The 23,888-nt window shown below is 36.7% G+C and overlaps 1 protein-coding gene across 1 annotated transcript in view; it reads right to left on the bottom strand.

Moving 5' to 3' along the window:
- LOC115264937 (lachesin-like) overlaps positions 1 to 23,888 on the bottom strand; it is a 378,560-nt gene that overhangs the window by 342,658 nt on the left and 12,014 nt on the right. Inside the window, exon 2 of the mRNA XM_029869087.2 lies at positions 9,418 to 9,919. Coding sequence (XP_029724947.1) covers positions 9,418 to 9,535 — 118 coding nt within the window. The 5' untranslated portion in view covers positions 9,536 to 9,919. The remainder of the gene's footprint in view (positions 1 to 9,417; positions 9,920 to 23,888) is intronic.

Below are 23,888 nucleotides of genomic sequence, written 5' to 3'. Positions count from 1 at the left end.
GGTATAATTAAGGTTGTTTTAACTATTTTTTTTGAAGCTTTCGGTCTTACTGAGATAATATTAGAAAGTTTTAAAGAAAGGACGTCCAAATATTCATTTAGAAGAGTTAATACTGTCTATAGCTAAGTCAAAAAATTTTGCAATTAGTGGGAAGTAACAAGTATAAACAAACATTTTGATCAATTTTGTTTGTAATACGAAATTTGCACCGACAATATATTAAATATTGGCTTCTTCTGTAGTTTGATGCTATAAGGAGTGTATCGTAAAGTAGTTGAAAATGTTTAAAATAGCCTCAAAAATAGTTTAGTACAACTTTTAAGTAATTTTATTTTTGGGGATACTGTATAAATCCTTGAAAAAAGAAATGACTTTTATGATTTTCTCAAAATGTTCTTTTAACTGGGTTTTTAACCTAGATTACTGAACGCATGTTTTTAAATTTTTGCACACCTTCTAAAAAATTGAAATTGCGAAAAAAGTTCGATAATGTTCGAAAATTATTAACTTTTTTGTGCAAATATAATAACCTAAAGAATCCTCATGAAAAAGGCAAATTATTTTTTACAAGAAAAATCTCCACTGCATTTAAGCGCAATTCTTAAAAATGAAAAAAGGCCATTTTTGAGGGACCCCCCTTTTCTATGCTCCTCAAAATCATGTTTACGTAAATAAAAAATACATAAAATGAAATATTGGCATTTTTTTAAATAGGGTATGTTTTTTAATTTATGGACGAGTAAGTTAGGGCAAAAAAAAATAATTTCATAACTTTTAAGATATTAAAAGCAGAACTTCGAAGTTTGACCAAAAAATAGACATTTTTTGGAGTGGACCATTTTGTAGATATAGGAGATTTTTCTTTCGAAAATATGAATTTTGAAAGTCGGTGTTGAATGATATGTTATGTGTACATAACTGTTAACAAGCATCAATATTTTCCACATTTTTTATCGTACAAATTTTACTCGCTACAGATTTTTGAAATGTTGAAAAATCTTAACAAAATTGCATTTTGTGCAGATTTTTATTTTGTGAGGTGTATTCATTTAACCATATTTTCAATAATACTAAACATTTTCCAAATTTTTCCAAGGTATTCTAAATTTAACTATATTGTGAAGATTTCATAGAAGAACCGAAATGAAAAGACCAACCCAGCTTCGAGATAGAGCATTCTGAACATTTTCAACTACTTTCCGATACACTCCTTATTTTGAAAATGTTTGGCAGATAACGTAGCTAGGTAGCAAATAGTTATGTCTATCACGTGTGGAGCCTCGTAGCCGTTCGGTTAGGGTCATCAAGCTTCTAATCGCACCATGCTGCGGGGTGAGGGTTCGATTCCCGCTCCGGGCGATGAAACTTTTCGTGAGAATAGTTTCTTCTCCGTATCCACTGGTGCATGCTCTGTGTGTCCTTTGTCTAGTGTTAAGTTTCATTCAGTCTGTGCAGCCTTTGGCTGAAGACGGTGTCCGCGTCTTTTCTTTTCAATGACCAAACTGAGTTTTTTGAGGCAGAAGTATTGAAGTGAAAAGTGTCTAGAATTTCCGCAAATCTATGATTTTCGTTTAAAATTGAATCTGTGAAAAGCTTGTAGCACTCTCAAGGCATCGTTACATTTCAACGCTAAAATAGTCATTTTTGACCCCCTCCCCCTCCGTAACGCTTTTTTGTATGAATATCTTATTTTTTTTATTTGTTTTGGCCAAGCGTTACGGCCATACTTCCCCTCATCCTAGAGTGTTAAGTAATTTGTGAATGGCGCCTAATAAGTGTGACAAACTCGCAAAATGTGAGCTCTTCCTTCGGAAGGGAAGTAAAGTGTTGGTCCCGAGATGAACAGATGAACTAGCCTAGGGCTAAAAATCCCGTTAATACAGATAAAAAAAGTATATTATGTGTAGCTAATACCATATAATTTTCATTAAAATTGGTTGAGTATTGGCGCAGATATTGTCGATATCATAAAATGAGATTTCAGAAAACTTGGGCTCCCATTTGAAAAAAAAAAAAATGATTTGGCTATAACTTTTTTGTTACCTCATCAAAACGTATGAAAGTTTCACTCGAAATTCTTAACATAGTATCAATTAAGTGGTAAAAATTTGATCGAAATCGGTTCAGTACTTTTTCTAGTAAATATCCAAAGCTCAAATTGCTTCAAGGTAAATTTTAGGTGCTTTTTGACCATTTTTAGTTCCGCGTGCACTATTTTGACTGTAGAACTGCTAACACCAACGGCGTCATGGTCGCAATTTTTTCCGCAGTCAAGTTCGCAGATTGTGAACAATCCTCGGTACTCACTTTACGTAATTTATGTTTAGTCCCTTACTGTCAGAGCTGTCAGATCAGTGTAACACGCTAAATAAAATTTACACAAAAGGCAATTTACACGGAAAAAAATACACGGTTATGAATATTTATTGGGTACCGGGCTGGACACCGAAAATTTGATCGTTTTCTTTGGTACATCGAGGTCTTGAAATTAGTCTATGGTAACACTGTCCCGATTTTTATGAAACTTTGACAGTGAAAAATTGTTGTGTTAAACTGTTTACAGTGAAGATTTCAGCCATTTTCGTTGAGTACTTTAAAGTAAGAGCAGTTTGAATTTCACTATACCAAAAACCACATCTGCTTATTGTGAGATAGTGCGACATATATGGCTATAACTTTTTAACGGTATGATCAAATTGAATGAAATTTTGACAAATTACTTCTACATACATACTTTACGTACATAAAAATTTTCATTGAAATCGGTTCAGTAATGTTGGCGCCAGAGTTGAAACGGCAAAAAAGTGATATTTTCCAAAATGTTTGTTTGCACAAGATTCTCAAGTGGCAATTCCCTTGTTTCAACGATATCTCCGCCAATACTCAACCGATTTTAATGAAAATTTTATGATATTAGCAATACATGCATTTGTGGAGCCTCGTAGCCGTGCGGTTAGGGTCACCAAGCTTCTGATCGCACCATGCTGTGGGGTGAGGGTTCGATTCCCGCTCCGGGCGATGAAACTTTTCGTGAGAATAGTTTCTTCTCCGTATCCACTGGTGCATGCTCTGTGTGTCCTTTGTCTAGTGTTAAGTTTCATTCAGTCTGTGCAGCCTTTGGCTGAAGACGGTGTCCGCGTCTTTTCTTTTCAATGACCAAACTGAGTTCTTTGAGGCAGAAGTATTGAAGTGAAGTGTCTAGAATTTCCGCAAATCTATGATTTTCGTTTAAAATTGAATCTGTGAAAAGCTTGTAGCACTCTCAAGGCATCGTTACATTTCAACGCTAAAATAGTCGTTTTTGACCCCCTCCGCCTCCGTAATGCTTTTTTGTATGAAAATCTTATTTTTTTATTTGTATTGGCCAAGCGTTACGGCCATACTTCCCCTCATCCTAGAGTGTTAAGTAATTTGTGAATGGCGCCTAATAAGTGTGAGAGTTAATTAAGGTTTCTTTTTGTTGAAATGATTATTTTAATTCAGCGGCCCGCGGCTGAGGCGTAAATCCCGTTGTATGTTTCAAGCTTGGCACCACTGGAGTAGACGGTAAAGGGTGTCCACGATGAAATTGGCACACAGAAAATATTGTATAACTATTGATTGCGTTCGCCAAAATAGCTAATTTTTTGACCATGAATAGTATATTATGTGTAGCTAATACCATACAATTTTCATTAAAATCGGTTGAGTATTGTCGCAGATATTGTCGATATCATAAAATGAGATTTTAGAAAACTTGGGCGCCCATTTGAAAAAAAAAATGATTGGGCTATAACTTTTTTGTTACCTCATCAAAACGTTTGAAAATTTCACTCGATATTCTTAACATAGTATCAATTAAGTGGTAAAAATTTGATCGAAATCGGTTCAGTACTTTTTCTATCCAAAGCTCAAATCGCTACAAGGTAAATTTTAGGTACTTTTTGACCATTTTTAGTTCCGCGTGCACTATTTTGACTGTAGAACTGATAACACTGTCCCGATTTTTATGAAACTTTGACAGTGTAAAATTGTTGTGTTAAACTGTTTACAGTGAAGATTTCAGCCATTTTCGTTGAGTATTTCAAAATAAGAGCAGTTTGAATTTCACTATACCAAAAACCGCATCTGCTTATTGTGAGATAGTGCGACATATATGGCTATAACTTTTTAACGGTATGATCAAATTGAATGAAATTTTGACAAATTACTTCTACATATATACTTTACGTACATAAAAATTTTCATTGAAATCGGTTCAGTATTTTTGGCGCCAGAGTTGTAACGGCAAAAAATTGATATTTTCCAAAATGTTGTGCAAACATTCTCAAGTGGCAATTCCCTTGTTTCAACGATATCTCCGCCAATACTCAACCGATTTTAATGAAAATTTTACACATAACATGCTATTCATGGTCAAAAAATTATCTATTTTGGTGAACGCAATTAAAAGTTATACAATATTTTCTGTGTGCCAATTTTATCGTGGACACCCTTTAGAGTTGAGAATAGTGTGGAAGGTTAGGATAGAGGGTAGAATGATGGTTACGGTAGAGAGTTAGGGTAGAGGGTAAGGCAAATGGTGGTATTGAGGGTTAAGATAGAGCGTAGGATAGTGAGTTGAGATAGAGGGCAGGAGGTAGAGGGAAGAGGGTTAGGGTAGAGAGTTGGGGGGCCGTTCATAAACCACGTAGACTTTTTGGGGGGAGGGGGGGGGTCTGGTCAAAGTCTACGCTCCATACAAATTTTAAAATTTTTGTATGGACGAAAGTCTACGAGGGGGGAGGGGGGGGTCTGAGATGACCAAAATTTGGTCTACGTGGTTTATGAACAGCCCCTGGATGGAGAAATGACATGAAATTAGTTGGAATGAGATTTTCTCGAAATACCTTCAGGAATTCTTTCTGGGATTTCTTCAGGCATTCTTCTCTCGAATCTTCCCAGGATTACTCACGGGCAGTGAATCAAAATTCAACCATCGCGCAACAATAACGACAATGTCGCAACCTGAATTTGTTGCGACATTCTACCCAATGCGACATACCGTCGTTGGGGGTGAGAATGGGTCAAAAAAGGATACTCAAAGATTGTTTGTTAAATAACAAATGCAATTGAAGTCGGAATAACTTTTTATTTGGTATGTATACTCTTCTATGTGGTAATGATAGTTTGGCAAGAAAGTATCACATTATATGAATTGCTTACTAAACTACAAATGATTGAAAATTGACCCAATCTCACCCCTTAGAGGGGGTGAGAATGGGTCAAAGTATTCGAAATCACCTATCTGAGAATATAAGTTAATTTTAATGATCATATCTAGTAAACCTACTTAAAATACAACGTTACCATGACGAATAAAAACTTAGATAATTTTAAGAGATGATTAATCCACCTAAAAGGGGTAATACAACCAAAAAAATCGTTGAAATTTCAAAAAATACCGTGTGTATGTTGTATCGCCATTTTTAACTACCACAATCATCCTCATTTAAAATTTCAACCTCCATGAGGAGAGGGGGGATTACAATGAGCGAGGGGCGCATTGAAAGATTGATTGAAAAAGAAACATGATATTTTTAGTATACTGCATAAGAAATGTTCAACCAAACCCTCCGTTATGAACTCTTATGTACATGATCATTGGCCTCGGTATTGCCAAAGCAAATTACTCCATCTCAAGATAGAGGGTCGTTCCAATATTATGTTGCACAGCATTTCACATTACACAGAAAAAAATATGTAATTAAAATTCAGCTAGAAATCATGCACATAAAGGGAATGCTAGAGTTAGTGCATTTTTACATGAGATATCATGTAAAATTACATTACCATCGTGTAAATTTCCGCTAACCATCGCGTAAACCATCATGGACTCTAACCGGTTACGTGACTATTAGCGGAAATTTACACGATTGTAACGTAATTTTACATGATATGTCATGTAAATATGCACTAACTCTAGCATTCCCTTTATGTGCATTATTTCTCGCTGAATTTTACATGAATATTTTTTCTGTGTATAAGACCCTCTCCCGCAATAACATTTTAACGGATTTTTTAATTAATTTTGTATGAGTCCTAGTTCAACGGTAGACTTATTTTTCGTTCTATAGTATTTTCATGAATTCTTATATGATTCATATATGACACTCTTAATTCATAAAGCTCAAGTCAAATATTTAATAAGCAATCTCGTATCACTCAAAGGGCAGATTTTCGGTAATACCATGGTCAATTATGAATTTCAAATAACTCAACGTACATATGTACAGATGGGTCAATTATTGGTTAAATTGAGAAAAATCCACAGCTCAGGTGAGATTTGAACTCACGACCCTTATATAAGGGTCTGGTAGTTTCACGATATTTCCTTAAAATATCAAAAATGAATGGAGAAGATCAACGCTATTAAGTCTATTTTGTGAGCTTACGATATTGCAGTACACTGAAGATTAGCTGATGATTAGAGAATGAGCTGTCCAAACGCATGGGTTTATTGTTATAAAGGATATTAGGCACTAAACGTGTGAACACACTCGCTTGACACTTCTTTGAAATATTTTCGAAAAAAAGTGCTTTTATGAAGATACCGTAAACATTGCACCACTCTAACGTCATATGGGAACTGAATAACACGTTGAATTTTTAGTTACGGTTATGTGCACTCAATAACTTGCTTGACCCAATCTCACCCCCATTCCTAATATTTAGACATAGGGTCGAACATATTCATTTTTTAAATAAAAAGAGCAATGACAGCCCACTTTTTTCGTTGCATCAACTAGGCAATACCTACAGCTAACCACTTATAAGAAAATGTATGGTTAGGTACTTGTGTGAAACATTACGGAGGAGAAATTTTTTCAGGATGATTTACTAGTAGTTTCATCATATGAGTTTAGCCACAAATTTAACAAAAAACGGTTATTGCTAAACATCTTATTCTGCATTATGACGTGTAAAAATATCTCCTCTTTGAAATAATATAAAGTTTTCAAAATAAATTAGCGATAGTTGATAAACTATTTCAAATTTTATGTTTCTCCGTTTTGACCCAATCTCACCCCCCAGACCCATTGTCACCCCCATCGACGGTACGTTTGTCCCAACTTGAACAGAATAGGACAAAGATCGTGCACCACGAGTTCAGAGATTTTTAAGACTTGCATTGTGATTTTCGAGCGGTAACTTTGAGTCGGTAAACACTGCAACGCTGCTGAAGATGTATTATAAAAAAAATCGATTTGGGTTAGTAATAGTTGATTATTCACGAGTTGAAAAGTACGCAACAAATTCAGGTTCCGTTTTGTCTGCAACAAAAATATCCGAGATCATGTCATTATCTGTTACCAGTAGGGATAAAGAGTAATCGCTGCGCCTTCTTTGTTGCTTGTTTTGTGCCTCTTTTGTCTGACAATTCTCTTCACTGCTCACGGGATTCCTTCAGATGTTCCTTCCGCAATTCATACAAAAATTGCTCCTGAGATATCTTCAGGGATTTCTGCAAGGATTGCTATAGAAAATCCTGAAAGAATTCTTTTAGATATTCAACTCGGCATTCCTTCAGGGATTTGTGCTAGAATTCCTGCAAACATTCCTACTGTGATTTCTCGAGGGATTCCTCCAGAAAATAAATATGACAGAATATAGATTTCTGTCGAAATTTCTTCAGGAAATCCTGGGCCAATTTCTGATATTTCTTCCAAAAAAATTTCCGTGTTTTTCAGGGATTTGCTTCCGAAGTTCCTAAATTCCGGCTCTACTTCCAGATGCGATATCTGGCATAATTCCTCCAAAGATTACATCAGGTTTTTTAACGGGATTCCTTCAAGAAAAACTTCAGGGATTTCTGCCACGATTGCTTTAGAAAATCCTGAAAGGATTGTTTCAGGAATTCTGGCCGTCGTTTCTTCAGAGATTGCTGCTGGGGTTCCTTTTCGTATTCCTGGTATTATTTTAAAGATTTCTGCCAAGATATATTCAGAGAATCTAATAGGAATTCTTCTAGGCATAAGTGCTTGAATTCCTGCTGGTATTCCTTAAAAGATTCTCACTGATATTGTTGCAAGGATTCCTCTTGGAATTCCTCCCGGAATTTCTTCTGTTATCCGTCAGGTATTCCTGTCGATTTTTCCAGTACTCCTGTAGGGAATTCTCTCGGTATTCCTCCAGAGACGTCTGCCATAATTGCTTTGAAAAATCTTCTGAACGATATTTTTTTTTATTATTTTTTTTTCAATGTACCCGCCACTATTTCCCACGCCAAAAAGCTCTATAGAGCCCCCTGGTAGTGGACGCAAACTTACTAAGTATACTCACTGAACAGCACAATTCAAAAACAAACAAAAAATGATACAAATTGATGATAACAGATGATATCATGATCAAAGCTGGTTTTCGCCAAGTTGAGATTTCATATAAGCTTTCAATTTTAACATAAGTCGAGTCAAGTACAAGACACTGAAGACGACCTTACAGTTGAGGTCGAAATACGTATCTGTCAAAGGATGCAAATTCTTAGTGGAATTCAAAGGAACGGTTTTTCTTCTTACTTATACAATATTGAAATATTATATGAAGCATCACACTGATGTAGTCTCATTTCCTCCTTCAACAGGTTTACTTAGTTTATGAAGAATCTCTGAGTGATTTCAACAGAGGAAAAAAGAGTTTTAAGGTGCTCGTACACTCTCGCCAAATATTTTTACTTGTTTTAAAAATATTTAGCGTGAAACGTTTGCTTTAACATGGGAATTGATCCAGTAAGATCGAAAATTTTGATCAATGTTACCCCGATGATGGTAATTAGCTTTGTTTCAGAATTTAAAGATTTCAATATCATTCCATGAAGTTCATAAGCCATGATGTAGAAGTGCGTGGAATTTGTCTAATACCATTGGCTCAGATAAACATAAGATTTTACCATGGCTAAATATGTCTATGTATGACAGAAGCTATATGTAACATGTTACAGTGCGTTTCCCAGTAAAACCAAATGGGTCTGTTGGGCACACTAAACAAAGCCAGCAAGTGTCCTATTTATTTCTTTCCAATATTTACATCCATGTTAAACACTTTCCTTGAGTGAAACTAACACAATAAAACAAATACAACTGAGACCGCATATCTTTCGTTTGTGTTCTCTCGTATGTAATCCTGAACATGTTTATGCTCGTATTCAGTTTTCGTGAATAGTGCGATTATTGGATCCAATTACCCACATGAATAAGAACAAACCATATCATTTAAGTCGGTAATTATTAAAGCCTTTTAAAATATTAGTATACTTATAAGACTTTCAGATTATCTTGCATGATATTCTAGTCTGAATGGATGTAAGAAAAGAGAAAATGGCTTATTTCTGAATTCACTGATTTAATCTTTTCTTTCGCTACCCATGCGTTGCCCCAAGAACAGTCGAAAGTGAACACTTACCATTGGCGGCAGGTGCTATCCCTGTTTTGACGGCGTTGTTGGAAGAGACCCTCGTTGTCGTCAGTGCCAGAAGCATGAGGAAGAGGGCCCCAATCGTTCGGTGTTCCGTGGGGTTCATCAGCTGTTCCGTGGAGACGGCGTTCTCATATCACACTTTTGCTATCGATTGCGAGAAAGTGGCGCACTTTCTCCGTTGGAGGGCCGCGGCAGGAGTCTGCCGGCACTTAGCGCCCGGTTTTTTTTTTCACAAACAGACGGATTTTTTTCTTCTCACTCACCAAGCACCATCGGTACGGAGATGTTTGTTTTCTTCACAGTTTCACACCCAATCACCGAAGCTTTTCCGACTATAGATTCACCTTCGATGCTACGCGATTACGTTTTTTTTTGTTATTTAAAGAGACTAGACAAAGCACTTTCCATTTGAGTTTAATCTTCTTTCACGACCTTTTGACCTGGCATCCACCACGTTGAAATTTTTCGAACATCTGATGTCGCAGCCCTTTAAAATAGCAAACAGAAGAAATGGTAAGTGGTACTTTAAGATCCAACAGTAGCAGCGCAGTCTTCATATTTCTAGATGTCTCCAGACTGTTCGAAATTAACCTGTAATTAAGAGGTTCAAGAACCTCTCGTGTATTCTAGCGCAGCGAAGTTGATTCCCTACGGTCTACTCCGGCGACGACGGAATTCGTCATCAATTAAATTTTCATTAAAATCACTCGAAGCGAAACACGGTTGATGCATTTGCTTGCTCCAGATCTGGAGACGGTCGTGGATGGTTCTTCTGCGAAGATGGAGGAGCTTCTTTCGGGGTTTACACAGTTGGATTCGGAGAAAATGTAGGCGATGGATAAAGGGACACACATTTTGGCTGCGAGGGCAAAGACGGAAGTACCATCCGGTGAAGTGGGAATATACGTTCTTCCGAAAATGCAGATGGAGATCTTTGCTTTGGAGAAGATTCTGCATCAAATATTAATCTTGCTTGTGCATACTAAGGGGCTGTCCATTAATTACGTAAGGGTTTATGGGGGGAGGGGGGGTTTAAGAAATCCTACGATCTTACGCGCCATATAAAAGAATTTGGGTTGTCATACAAAAAATCTTACAAGGGAGGGAGGGGGTGTCGAAAAATTCCCTTACGTAATTAATGGACAGCCCCTAACACTGTTTGAAGAAATTTTATTTCAATTGCTATCTAGATGAATATAATTTTAGCATGTCACATTTGTCCAGGAGTAAAGCTTGAATAAAAACTTCATTTCTGCAGATATGAGAAAGAGAAAACATGCTTCGTGACCATAGAGGGCCACCAAAATTATCAGAGTTTTACAGAGAACGGATTTCGTTTGCGTTTGTAAGTTACGGAGGCTGGTTACACAGTCCATACAACGCCATATTCGGAGCTGCAATACGCCGTTTCACTTTACAACACTGTCGCATGTCTCATGTCATAAGTTATCAAAGATACACAAACTAAAACACATTCCCAGTGATTTCTCAGCGCCAACATAACTAAGCCTACCTCCGTCTCAGCCAGTAATAAAGTATTTCGTCTCGGTTGAGTCTTGTCAAGCCTATCATCGCTTTTTTCCTGCTATTGCCCCATGGTTGATGAAGATGAGATCAATGAGACCGATGAGATGTGGGCATTCACAAAGTACGTCATGCTCATAGGGGGATGAAGGGGGCTCCCGAAAGTGTGACATGCAAAGTGATAGATATAAGAAAAACCCGTATCAGGTATCAGAAGGCTGGCACCAGAGGCACGCTATCCTCCATTTTGGACATTTGTGCCATCATCATAATGTAAGTCTGTTTCATCATCTAGCTGAGAGAAAGTGAAGGAAATTAGGAAAAGGATAGGGCTATGGATAGTTAGGGAAACAAGAAAAGATACTTCTGAAGAGGGCATTAACGCATAAGCGTACCACAATGGGTTCAAACAGCGCTCGCCTTTACCACAGAGTGGGTTAAAAGATTCAGGTTTGTGAAGTCAGTTTCACTCAGTAAGTGTATACCGGACAGTTACATATCAAATGATAGGAAGATCCATAGTCGGATTCACAGCTATCAGATATAAATAAATCAGCTTGCTGAATATTCGCTATGTGAGTCGGCAGTGACTAGCCAATGCTTTGACAGGTGTGCTGCAATTCTGCTTTAATAGATTTGTAAGATAACACAGCGCAACAAAAATTAACTTTTGGTCTGTCTCAAGAGCAAACTTATGTGTCTCTGACAGATTTTGGGCCGCTGAATTCGAATACGGGCTCAGATTTGTTCCAGCACGTCACAATTGTGAGCTATACCTCAATTTATAGGGCAAAACATGCGATTTTGGGCTTTTTTGACTGCCAGCTATTAAGTATGGAAATATTTTTTTCAAGCAATCAAAGGGTAAATTGATCAATTAACTTCTAAATCAACGACTCATGCAAAATATTTTGTTTCATCAAATCAAATTTGATAGATTTAAGATTTAAGATCATTTAAGCATTTTATGTTAGTAAGTAAACTTGCATGCAACTTTTGGAGGGTGACTTGTATGGGAAATATCGTACATTACATTAATCGCTAAAAACTATCAAATTTGATCTGGTAAAACAAAATATTTTGCATGAGTCGTTAATTTAGAAGTTAATTGACCAATTTACCTTTTGGTTGTTTAAAAAAAATATTTTCATGCTTAATGACTGGCAGTCAAAGAAGCCCAAAATCGCATATTTTGCCCTATAAATTGAGGTATAGCTCAAAATTCTGACGTGCTGGAGCAAATCTTTTAAAAGACACAGACACGTTTAATGCTTCCAGTGAACTATTTGCTCTTTGAAGGAAGCACGACACTAGACAACGGACTAGCATGCAACGCCCAGTGGCACAGCCGAAAACTTTTCCTGACAGCTGAGGCGGGAATCGAACCCGCGCTCCTTAGCACGATGCGACTAAATGCTTGGTGACCTTAGCCGCACGACCACGAAGCCACAGCTCGGATACGGATTCAGCGGCCCAAAATCTGTCAGAGACACATAAGTTTGCTCTTGAGACAAAAAAATGTTGCGCTGTGTAATTAGACACTCTTGGAGATGGCTCAGTATAATACAATTTTATATGACGACATGACTCCAAACTATTCCAGTATTGTTTGTGCTGAGTGGTAGCTCAGGTAAAAATCAAAAGCTTTATCCAACACTTTGATACTGCAATAGCTGGCTCATGACCAATGAAGTCATTTGATGCTCCAGTGCGAGCTAACTCACAAGCCATTTCATTTTCAGTGAATGAAGAGTGACCAGGTACCCAAACCCGACCAGAAGCACATAACAAGATCATAACAAAATTATGACAACTGTTATTAGACATAACAATAGCTGATATAATTCTGTAATAAGGATTTTTCCATGTGAATATCCATTACAAAATTATATTATCCCTCACCGCAGCAAGTGAGAAATAATCGTTACCAGTCAATATGCTTCACCAGCCAACCGACCGATGAGGAATAGTGGTCGCGGTTGGTTCGGTTACTCTTTGCTCCATGTGCGTGTTCGTTCGTAGTGATGGTTGGCGCTGATGACTGATCGTACCATTCATATTCACTCAATTTCAAGCACTGTATCCCTTTGATTTACACGCGTGCCGCTGTCCGAACTTTTACTATGTGACATCAAACTAATCATAACTAATTTTGCTTTCGGATTGTTATCAATAACTTTCAAATAACAACATTTGTTATTGAAATATTTCCCAAATTCATTGTTATTATGTTGTTATCGAACTAACAAAACATGTTATTAAATTGGTCTTCCAGGAACATTTTTTTTGTTTTGATTTTTGTTATTTTGCCGCTTATGACAGCTAAGTTTATAACATAATTTGTTATGTTAATAACATGAAAATAACTTATTTCATTACTCAGTTATTTTGCCAAAATAACACATTTTCTTATGCTGATGTTATTCCCTTCTGCTCGGGATTACTTTTAATTGTGGATGAAAAACAAACAGACGTGATTATAAGCATTTTGTACAATCATGATCAATTTTCATTCGCATACTAGATGGTTCTTTTACGCTACAATTCAAAGTAATGTGATGATAATTATGAAATTTCGTTAGCAGTTATGATACTAATAGAGACACTTTCTTGCAAAATTTCATCAACTTTGATCAAATGGTTTGAAAGCTATTGGTGTTGATAGGGGTGAGTGTTAGTGAAAATTTTTCAAGTTTTTCATTTGCGATTTTTACCTATTCATAACTTTTGAATTTCTCTGTCAATTTTCATGAAATTTTCACAGAAGCTAGTTGATTATGTGTATACTAGCCTGCAAAATTTGATGATTATTGGTAAAGTACTTTCAATAGTACAATCGAAACAATAAGGAGTGCTGACTAACTGCTGTCTGAGGGGCTAAAATCACGTTCAGTCCCAATACATGTTACGACTATAAAATTGTTGATAGTGTATCGATTTTTTTCGAAATTTTGCCTATGCAACAAATGTAGATTGTGAGGTTTGTGTTCAAAATTTCAGCTATTTCCTTTGCCAAATTCAAAAGTTACAGCGCTGACAAGCAAAACTGAGGGTTGTACAAAATTTAATGGCGCACATTCTACTCTTTCGTTGCTACAACAAAAAGTACTGCACCGATTCATATGAAATTTTGTAGGTGAAATGAACACATCTTAAGATGTTATTAGAAAAGATTTGAGCAATTTCAATGTATCTATTGCAGAGTTTCAGCTGTATTTCTGTGTATCGATTATTGCGGATACAGGCTTTAATCTTGTCTCAACTTGTTTTATTTTAGTTTTAATTGGAACGAGTTTTGTTAGAATTTTTGTTATTTTAACTGTTAACGGTATATGTTTAATAACAACCGTTGTTAAAAAAAATCAATGTAACAAAATAGCACAATCTGTAATAATTTTGTTTTTCCCATCGTGTACCCAACTAGATGAGCATCATTTGCTGAATTCAGCTCCTCGATTTGTGTTCGGCAAGCGATAACTGACTTCGACCTGGAGTTGGCCGCAGCAAGAGCTTTAATAGCAGTCTGATTATCTGAACAGAAGTACATACAGTGTATCAAACAATTGTCCGTACAGCAATTTTTTGGTCAAAATAATTTTTCATTCAATTACTCATAACTTTTTTATACGTCAATCAAAAACGCTGAAATTTTGACCAATCATGAATCATATATTAAAGCTCCATTGGTCAAATTTTGAGCGAAATCGAATAAGTTTTCTGAAAGTTATAGAACTTTTAGTAAAACTTATTAGATTTTTGAACACATTTTTTAAACATTATATCTCAGTGAGTAATCGATGGAACTTTTTCAATTTTTTTTTCTGATACAGCTTATACCTAAGGCTTTCATATGCAGCTACCTTAGAGGTTTTATATTCACTACAAAAAAAATGAAAAATCTGTTTATTTTCAGAGTGTCATTTGGAAATTTATCATGTTTTGATCAATAAAAGTGCCAAGTGTTTTCAACGTTTTTAAACTCTTTTAATGTAATATTTTATACAGGACCTACTAATCCACATATGAAGAGTAGGTCCTATGTATTTTTCGTTCAGTTAATGCACTTTTATTGGTGGAAAACGTTTGGAAGATTATATGTGCAAAATATGGTAAATTTTTCCACATCGTCAAATACCTAAGCACATTTTTCATATTTTTTGTGGTGAATATAAAACCTCTAAGGTAGCTGCATATGAAAACCTCAGGTATCAGCTGTTAGACAAAAAATATTGAAAAAGTTTCATCGAGAACATACTGAGATATAATGTTCTAAAAATGTGTTCAAAAATCTTATAATTTTTACTAAAAGTTCTATAACTTTCAGAAAACTTATTCGATTTCGCTCAAAATTTGACCAATGGAGCTTTAATATATGATTCATGATTGGTCAAAATTTCAGCGTTTTTGATTGACGTATAAAAAAGTTATGAACATTTGAATGAAAAAATATTTTGACCAAAAAATTGCTGTACGGACAATTGTTTGATACACTGTATATTACTTTGCCCTTTACGTGTACCTAAAGTACTGTTTGCGCTCCGCACATAAGAGTAAATATTTCGCCGGAAATATGGAGCAGTGCCTACTTGAGTGTCTATCAAGTGAGTATGACTGATGTATCCTTTGCTCACGAGAGAAGCCACCAGCTCACCAGCTCGACCTTCGAGAAGGGAGCCATCAGTGTAACATACGATGCCGTCTGAAATACTTCTCCACAACCCAAGTAACATTTTGATGGCAAATTAGTCTTGTAGCGGTTTTCAAAACCGTCATAAAACATAAAACCTTTTATTTCGCTATTATGTATGATGGTTTAAAGAACCTCTTTTAGTCTATTTGACTATAAAATGTTACTTGGGAAATCAGAGCGTTCATGATTAACCTTCATCAAGCATTATGACTCAAAACGCAATTTCAAGCATTAATATATCTTTTGTTTATTAACTTATCGCAATGAAACTTCTTGACTTTTAATATTTTGCAGAAACGATGCATTTCTTTTTCTTTTTTCTTAAGGTAAAACCAAAATGGCGCCACAAAAAAAGTAACAAATAATGCATTGGGGTCATAATGACCCAGAAATTCAAACTCTTATATAATGATGATTTTGTTTATCAATACAAATGGCCTATGTCTTATTTGAAAGACAATTTAGTCAAGAATGTGTTGATATGTTGAAACAGTGTTTCCGAAAACACTGGCCACCGGAAATATGCTACACAGGGCACCATGTCGGACATGTGGGATAGCACTACATTTTGCCAGTAGTTGTGGGATATCTCGCGTTCTGTATCATTTAGAAGGATACTGTCCTCGGCAAAGTTACTCAGAAGACTAAGAGCTTACGTATAGAAAACAATTTAGTTCGAGAATCACTCACTACGTGCCGCTAGTGCTCTTAGGAGCTTCCAGTTCAGTCTAAACATGGTATATCTCGCATTTTGGACCACTTAGAAGGATACTGTCTTCGGCAAGGTTACTCAGAATATACAGATGTTGGCTTTCTCGGTCTAGGGTCAATCTAAACGGCTAGTTTTGGACTCCTTGATAAAGCCGTTTAGATTGACCCTAGACCGAAAAAGACAACATCTGTATACTACATAGTAGTATTCCGGTCGAAATCGAAATCATCAAAAGTTACTCAGAATAAAATGTGTGCGCCGCCGCGTCACGCCGCCGCCGCCGCCACTCGAATCGACTCGGCGCGCCGCTGTTCAATTTTTTTCCACGCCGCCGAACAAAATTTCCCACGCCGATCTGGAAACGACATATTTTATTTTTCTCGCCTACACATAAAAAAATACTGTTGCAGTATTTTATGGATGATTCTGGACTCTTTGCTGCAGGAATTTTTATTAGAATCTTAAAATAAATAATTTCAATAAATATTTTGTGGACTTTAAATAAATATCTGGACCTCTCGAACTCTGCTAGTCGAACTTTTAAACAGTCTGTAATGGTTGATTTTTTGGCGCATTTCACTAGTTTACAACATTTTTGAACTCGGTAAGCTGATGATGATTTTTGGTGTAGAGTCGTGCCCTGAGTTCGAAAACGCAAAGGAAAAAAATTACAGTAGAGCGGAAATTTTTTCGACTTTCCATACAAGGTTGATGATTTGAAATCGATTTTTGTTCTATTTTTAAGCAAAGTCGCTCACTTCAAACATCTCATTCTTCGTAATCAATCCTCTGATTGAGCTGATTTTTTTACTGTAACTCGCCTACATGTGATTGGTCAAATAAACGTTAAGAAAGAGTTTTTTTAATTCTTTTTTTCTTATTGAAAAAAATACATTTCTTCAAATATTTTTGGATTTTTTGCTAAAATTTAAGGAGATTGTCCCTGAAACTCGCCAATATCTTTAATTCTATCAATTCAACGCAAAATCTGCATTCAGATGATCGAATGGCATTTTATGCAGCTCTTAATTTATGGAAAAAGATTTAAAATTGGTTGAAAAAACGCAAGATATTTGAATTTTAGTAAATTCCATATTTTTAAAAGTTGTTAAGCTCGATTTTAGCGTTAGCGTAGTTACGGTATACTTCGTAGATTGGATACTAACAACATTCATGTACCTTTTGCTAATCTTGCTCGGATTGCTTTTCGGAACAAGGCCGGGGAGTTAGCTTTGCTCCAATCTTATGCAAGAATACCAAAAGCACAAATGTCATTATTCCCGGCCACGCCCATCAAAAAAAAAAAAAAGTTGTTAAGCTCGATTTTGAGCTAAAACTTAAAAACTGTTCTACTTAAATTTTTTTGAAGCACGGTTTCGGAATCAGCGCTAAATTATGCTTCAAAAATTTTGGTCGTTGACAGAAGTTCACGACTTCCGTTTTATTTTGTAAACTAGTGTTATTACTTCCGTATTGGATTCTTGATGCATTTTTTAGATCTTTAATGATTTATTCATGTAAGCTTTAGATCGGAAAGAATTACATCTGCCTAGGGTTTCACAATATCTCTGGTGATGAAGTCCTAATTCTCGCTAACTCTCCAAAGACCTAAGCGATTAATGTTTGATTTTTTTTAAATGAAGTTCACATCCTCAATGAATTATTGGCAGGATAGTTACAGTTTTCATATGATTTTCTAGCAGAATTTTCATCAAAATCTTTGTATATAAAAAATATTTCTGTCTGTCTGACCCTTTTAAATTCGAAAACTACTAGAGCGGTTGGCGTGAAAATGTATTTGTGGTTGTTTTGGGGCCGGAAGAGGATTTTAATAAGGTCTGAGATGCCTCCCTTTCTGAAAAGGGTAGCTCCCATACAAATGAACTGGCGGGGTGCATCCCTAGCGTACTGCATGCCGCGATTGCTAAGATATTTTTTTCTCAGCATTTGTCGTTTCATAGCCTTGTTGTTTACGATTCGGACTTAAAAAAATCTCCAGCTTTTCATGGGTGGTTTGATTTAATTCAACATGTGGAGTTTGTGTATGTGTGGAAAATTATGCTGATTTATGACTTGATTACGGTACGGTAGCACCCCTTTAGGATGTACCTCTGTGATTCCATAAGAATTCCATCCGAGATTTCTTCAAGAAAACCTTCGAGCTTCCAGGACTCTTCCAGGCATTTCTTGTGGGATTCCCAGAGAGTTCTTGATGAGATTCTTAGGGGTTCATTGAGGATTCTTTCGGAAGTTCCCTCTACGGTTTTTCCAGGAGTATCTCCTAAGACTTTTAAAGAGCTTCCGTCTACGATCCCTTTAGGAAATCTTGCCAGGATTTCTCCTAGAAGTACTTCCAAGACTTCTCCAGAGATTTTTTCTGGGATATCTTAAGAAATATCTTCTGAGATTACTTCAAGAGTTCCTAAATTCCTTCAAAATTCCTTACGAAATTTCTCTAAAAAATAATTCCAAGATTCCTCCAGGAATCTACGATTACCCCAGCAATTTTTTTTCGAGATTCCTCTGGAAATTTCTTCCGTGGTTTCTTCACAAATTTATTCTAGAGTTTCTCTAGAATTTCCTTCTGTGATTCCTCTGGGAGCTCCGTCTGAGATTGGTTTTGAGATTTCTTCAGAAATTCCCTTTGGGAACCTTTCTGAGATTCCTAAAAGATTCTTCTAGGAACTCCTCCCACGATTCCTTCAGAGATTCCTTTTGGGATTTCGAGGAATTTCCTCCGGGATTTCTACAGGAGTCCGAGTATTTCCAGGCATTCCATCCTAGATTCTTCATCGTTTCTTTAAGAATGTTTTCAGTAGTTTTTTTCTACTTCCAGAAGGAATTCCTGGAAAATAGGTCGGTAATTCCAGCAATTTTACCCGTGACTTTTTTTCCTTCTGGATTCCTCCAGGAGTTCTCTCGAGGATTGTATCAGGAATACCTTTCAAGATACAGAATCGTCCTTCCAAAAAGTCAGTCTGGGATTCCTTCCAGTAATTTCATGCGACATTCCTCCCGGAGTTCATTGTGGAATTTCTTCAGGTATTCTTTCTGAGATCCTTCCAGGAATCCAAAAAGAACTTTTTTCAGTATTCCTCCTAAAACATCTCTGGGATGAATTTCAAATAACTCAACGTGCATATGTACAGATGGGTAAATTATTGGTTAATCACACGGATTGGTATTACCGAAAATTTGCACTTTGAGTTAATCTCTGGGATTCTTTTTGAAGCTCCTTCGGGTATTCTTTCAGCAACTATATCTGGGATTGTTTCAAAAATTCTGGGAATTTCTTCTGGTTCTGTCAGGAATTGCTTCTGGGATTTCTTCAGAAACGCTTTCGTGGATTCCTTCGGAAACCTCTGCCAGGATTCCTTTGAAAATTCTTGCCGGGAAGTTCTACTGCAGTTCTTTCTGTAACTGCTTCCGGAATTTCTTCAGGAACTCTTTACAGAATTCATCCAAGAAACTTTTTTTTTTGGCATCGTCCAAGAAATCCTTTGGAATTCCAGCAGATCCTTCTGGAATTCCTCCAGAAGTCCATTCTGAAATCCTTTCATGTGTTTTTGCCTTTCTCGTACACCAAGGTGTACCGAAAGGCTATATGTTCACTCCAAAAATGAAATTTTGATAGAGCCCCCGGAGGGGCAAGTTTCATATACCAATCGACTCAGCTTGACGAGTTGAGATGATGTCTGTGTGTGTGTGTGTGTATGTATGTGTGTGTGTATGTGTACAAAAGAAGGTCACCTCACTTTTAGATAGTAAATATCAACCGATTTTATCGATCAACGGCTCATTCGACGCAGAATCTGGTCCCATTGTTTCCTATTGAAAATGGTTCGGATCGGTCCAGCCGTTCCGGAGTTATGGCCATTTAGGTGTTCCGGATCGGTACCCCTGGAAGGGGCCAGACATGAACACGCACCAAACCCATGCTTGCGACCCATAAAACCACGGCATTTACGATTATCTGATGAACGGTGAGCAGGAAAATAGTCTCAGACCATATCTGAACCGGTAGTGTTCCGGAATCGGTTCTGGGTGTCCCGCCGGAAGTGGCCAAATATCAAATTGAACCTAACTCATGCATGCGACACATCAAACGCGGATTTTTCGATAATCTGATGAACGGTTAGCAGGAAAACAGTATCAGACCACATCTGATCCGGTAGTGTTCCGGAACCGCTTCCGGATGTCCCACCGGAAGTGGCCAAATATAAAAGAGTACCAAACCCATGCATGCGACACATCAAACAGCGGCATTTTCGATAACCTGATGAACGGTTAGCAGGAAAACAATATTAGACCATATCTGAACCAGTAGTGTTCCGGAACCGGTTCCAGGGGTCCCGACGGATGTGGCCAAATAAAAAATAGTACCTAACCCATGCATGCGATACAACAAATAACGGCTTTTCTGATAATCTGATGACTGGTTATCATATAAATAGGTTAGGACCACATTAGAGACAGCCGGTTGTATTCCGGAACCAGTTCCGGGTGTCGCACCGGAAATGGCTAAATATAAAAGTGAACCAAACCCATGCATGCGACACATCAAACAGCGTCATTTTCGATAACCTGATTAACGGTTAGCAGGAAAACAGTATCAGACCATGTCTGAACCGGTAGTTGTCCGGAACCGGTTCCAGGGGTCCCGACGGATGTGGCCAAATAAAAAAGAGTACCTAACCCATGCATGCGATACAACAAATAACGGCTTTTCTGATAACCTGATGACTGATTATCAAAGAAATAGGTTAGGACCACATTAGGGACAGCAGGTAGTGCCGTAACCAGTTCCGGGTGTCCCTCCGAAAGCGGCTAAATATATGCGACACAACAAAGCTAAGATTTTTTGATAACCTCATGAACGTTAGCAAGCAAACAGGTTCAGACCGGTGAAAAAAATGTTTTACGCAAATGGTCAAATCTCAACCGTTACGTAGTAATTGAACTTTACTTTGCTTGTCTCAAACTGACTATAACTTGAACATGGTCAAACTTATCGCATTTGAAAGATTATTTATTTGCTACCAAAAAAGATCTTGGAATCTATTGGTTTAAATAGACAACTAAAGCTAAAAAGCTCGAAAGTAGTGTTTGGCTTTTCTCGTACACTTAGTGTACTAAAATTATATGTTCACTCAAAAAACGAATTTTTGGAAAAAAAGGCTCAGAGGATCAAGTCACATATACCAATCAACGCAGTTCAACAAATTAAGATTATGTCTGTATGTTTGTATGTATGTATGTATGTGCGCAAAATAAGTTCACTCACTTTTAACCGGAATTGTTTGTTATCAAAAATGGTCCAGATCGGCCAAGGCGTTCCGGAGTTATGGCCATTTCAGTGATCCGGTAGAACTGGTCGTATATAAAACTGAACTAGCCCCATCATGCGATACATCAAACTGCGGCGATTTTTGTAACCTTTAACATGGTTGGCGATTTTTGTGCGGATATCAACACTGGAGACTAGAGGCTCCACGATGTCGGCCGAAAATTCAAGATGACAGCCAAATGTTTAAGGTGGCGACTCAAAATTTAATATGGCGGCTGTTTAATAGAGATTTGGGCTCTTAAAGCATGCTATATGGGAATATTTGATATGTGGAAGATGTCTGGACTCCTAAAATGGCGACTAGAATATCCAAGACGTTGGTCCAAAATCAAGATGGCGGCTGTTTAATGAAGTATATTTTTCATAGGGAAGATGCCTGGATAAAAAATGGCGACCAGAACATCTCAAATGGCAATCTTAAATCCTAAATGGCAGCTTCAAATTCAAGATATCGTCTTTTTCTTAAGAGTTTGAGGTTCAAACATTAAAAGCCAATAACCGATACACGGGAAAAAATTCAATATTCAGAAACCTTGTTCATGACTTCAGAGTGCGTGCTTCACGATAACATGACCTTAAATGCCACTTTGCACCAATTAATCCGATAGTATAAATTACAAATACTAGAATCATGCATACTGCTTATGTTTTTATAACATTAGGTAATAAATTTAGAACATGCTTTATGATAACATGACCAGTACTACCATTTTTCGCAAATTGATCCAGTACCATAAATGACAAATACTTGCACCATGACTAATGCTCAAGCTTTCATAAATTTAGTTCATAGTTTGAGTACGTACTTCATGATAATATGAACCGACTTACCAAATTTCGCTAAAAAAACTGGAACCATAAATGACAACTACCAGTTCTATGAATACCGCTTCTGGTTTTATGAATCTAGCTAATAGTTCTGGTATCCATGGGCATGATATCATGACTTAACTTGCAAATTTTTGTCAATAAATATTAAAAACGTAACGCCAAGGTGACGTTACGGCAACATGAGTCATGAAATTATGACCTTTTTTGTGGTGTATATTTATAACATGAAAACACACATTTTACGCGAAATCATGAATCATTTAGCAGGTTCCAAGCAGCGGATTTTTTCCCGTGTATGATCTCTGGTATCATGAAATGGATTTCTGTTAATTGTATGAAAGTGCGATATACATCAACATTTCGCTTGAGTTTTATTGAAATGGGGTTTCGAAGGCACGAGAAAGGCGCCATCACCGCTATGTGGATTAATTAGGGTTTTTTTTTATTAGGGAGTATTCTGAGCATTTTTTCTGCAGTTTATTTTTATATAAATAGCATTCCTCATGAAGTTCTTACAGGATTTCTTTAAGGAAATACTCAAGCAAGTTTCTTCTGGTTTTCCTCCAACAGCAGTTCATGGAGGAACCTCATATGAAACCTTTTAGGAATCTCAGAAGAAGATTCTTAAGGAATCCTACATTATTTAATGATTTATTCTACGATTTTGAAATTACTACGAAAAAATTAAAAAAAAACATCTCTTGGAATGAAGTATGCATGAACTGAAAAAGCACTCTTTGATTAGTTTAACTTCGGAACATTTGCAAAAAAGTCTCGAGAAGTCACAGGAAAATCCTTAAAAATTAAAATTCAGAAAGATTTGTTAGAAATCCTTTAAGGGCTATTTGCAGTTCAGAAGGAATTTTTCGGCCTGTCTTGATGCATGGGAAATCCCTTGCCTGAACCGCCCAAGAAACTGTTTTTCTTTGATCCCAGTACGCAGTTGTGAATAAATGACAATTCAAATGGCAGTCACCGTAGAAAGTTTCTACCAGGAACCGGTCAAGAAATTTCTTGACCGATTCCTTTCGCACACAAAGCTGGGCTTTAGCTGGATTTTGTTTTAGAAATATCAAGAGATTTCTTGATTATTTAGACAGTTTGTGAAAAATATTGAGCATTAGCCTCTGAATTCTTATGATAATAGAAGTCTTGAGGAAACCCTAGAGAAATTCCAGAACAATTTCCTGCTGAAGTTATTTGTTAATTACCTGGGGACAAAACTTTTGAGAAAATTTATTTTCTTCGCAGATATTTTTTTGGATTCTTCGGCTCGTGGGTTTCCTGATAGGATTCTTTGAAAATATCAATGCGGAATCCTCAAAGATTTTTTTAAAATTTGTATTGTTTAT

Source organism: Aedes albopictus, chromosome 2 (genome assembly GCF_035046485.1).
Source record: "Aedes albopictus strain Foshan chromosome 2, AalbF5, whole genome shotgun sequence".
Classification (NCBI taxonomy): domain Eukaryota; kingdom Metazoa; phylum Arthropoda; class Insecta; order Diptera; family Culicidae; genus Aedes; species Aedes albopictus.
The sequence above is the reverse complement of the archived record's forward strand: the minus strand, read 5'-3'. Positions and strand labels throughout refer to the sequence as shown.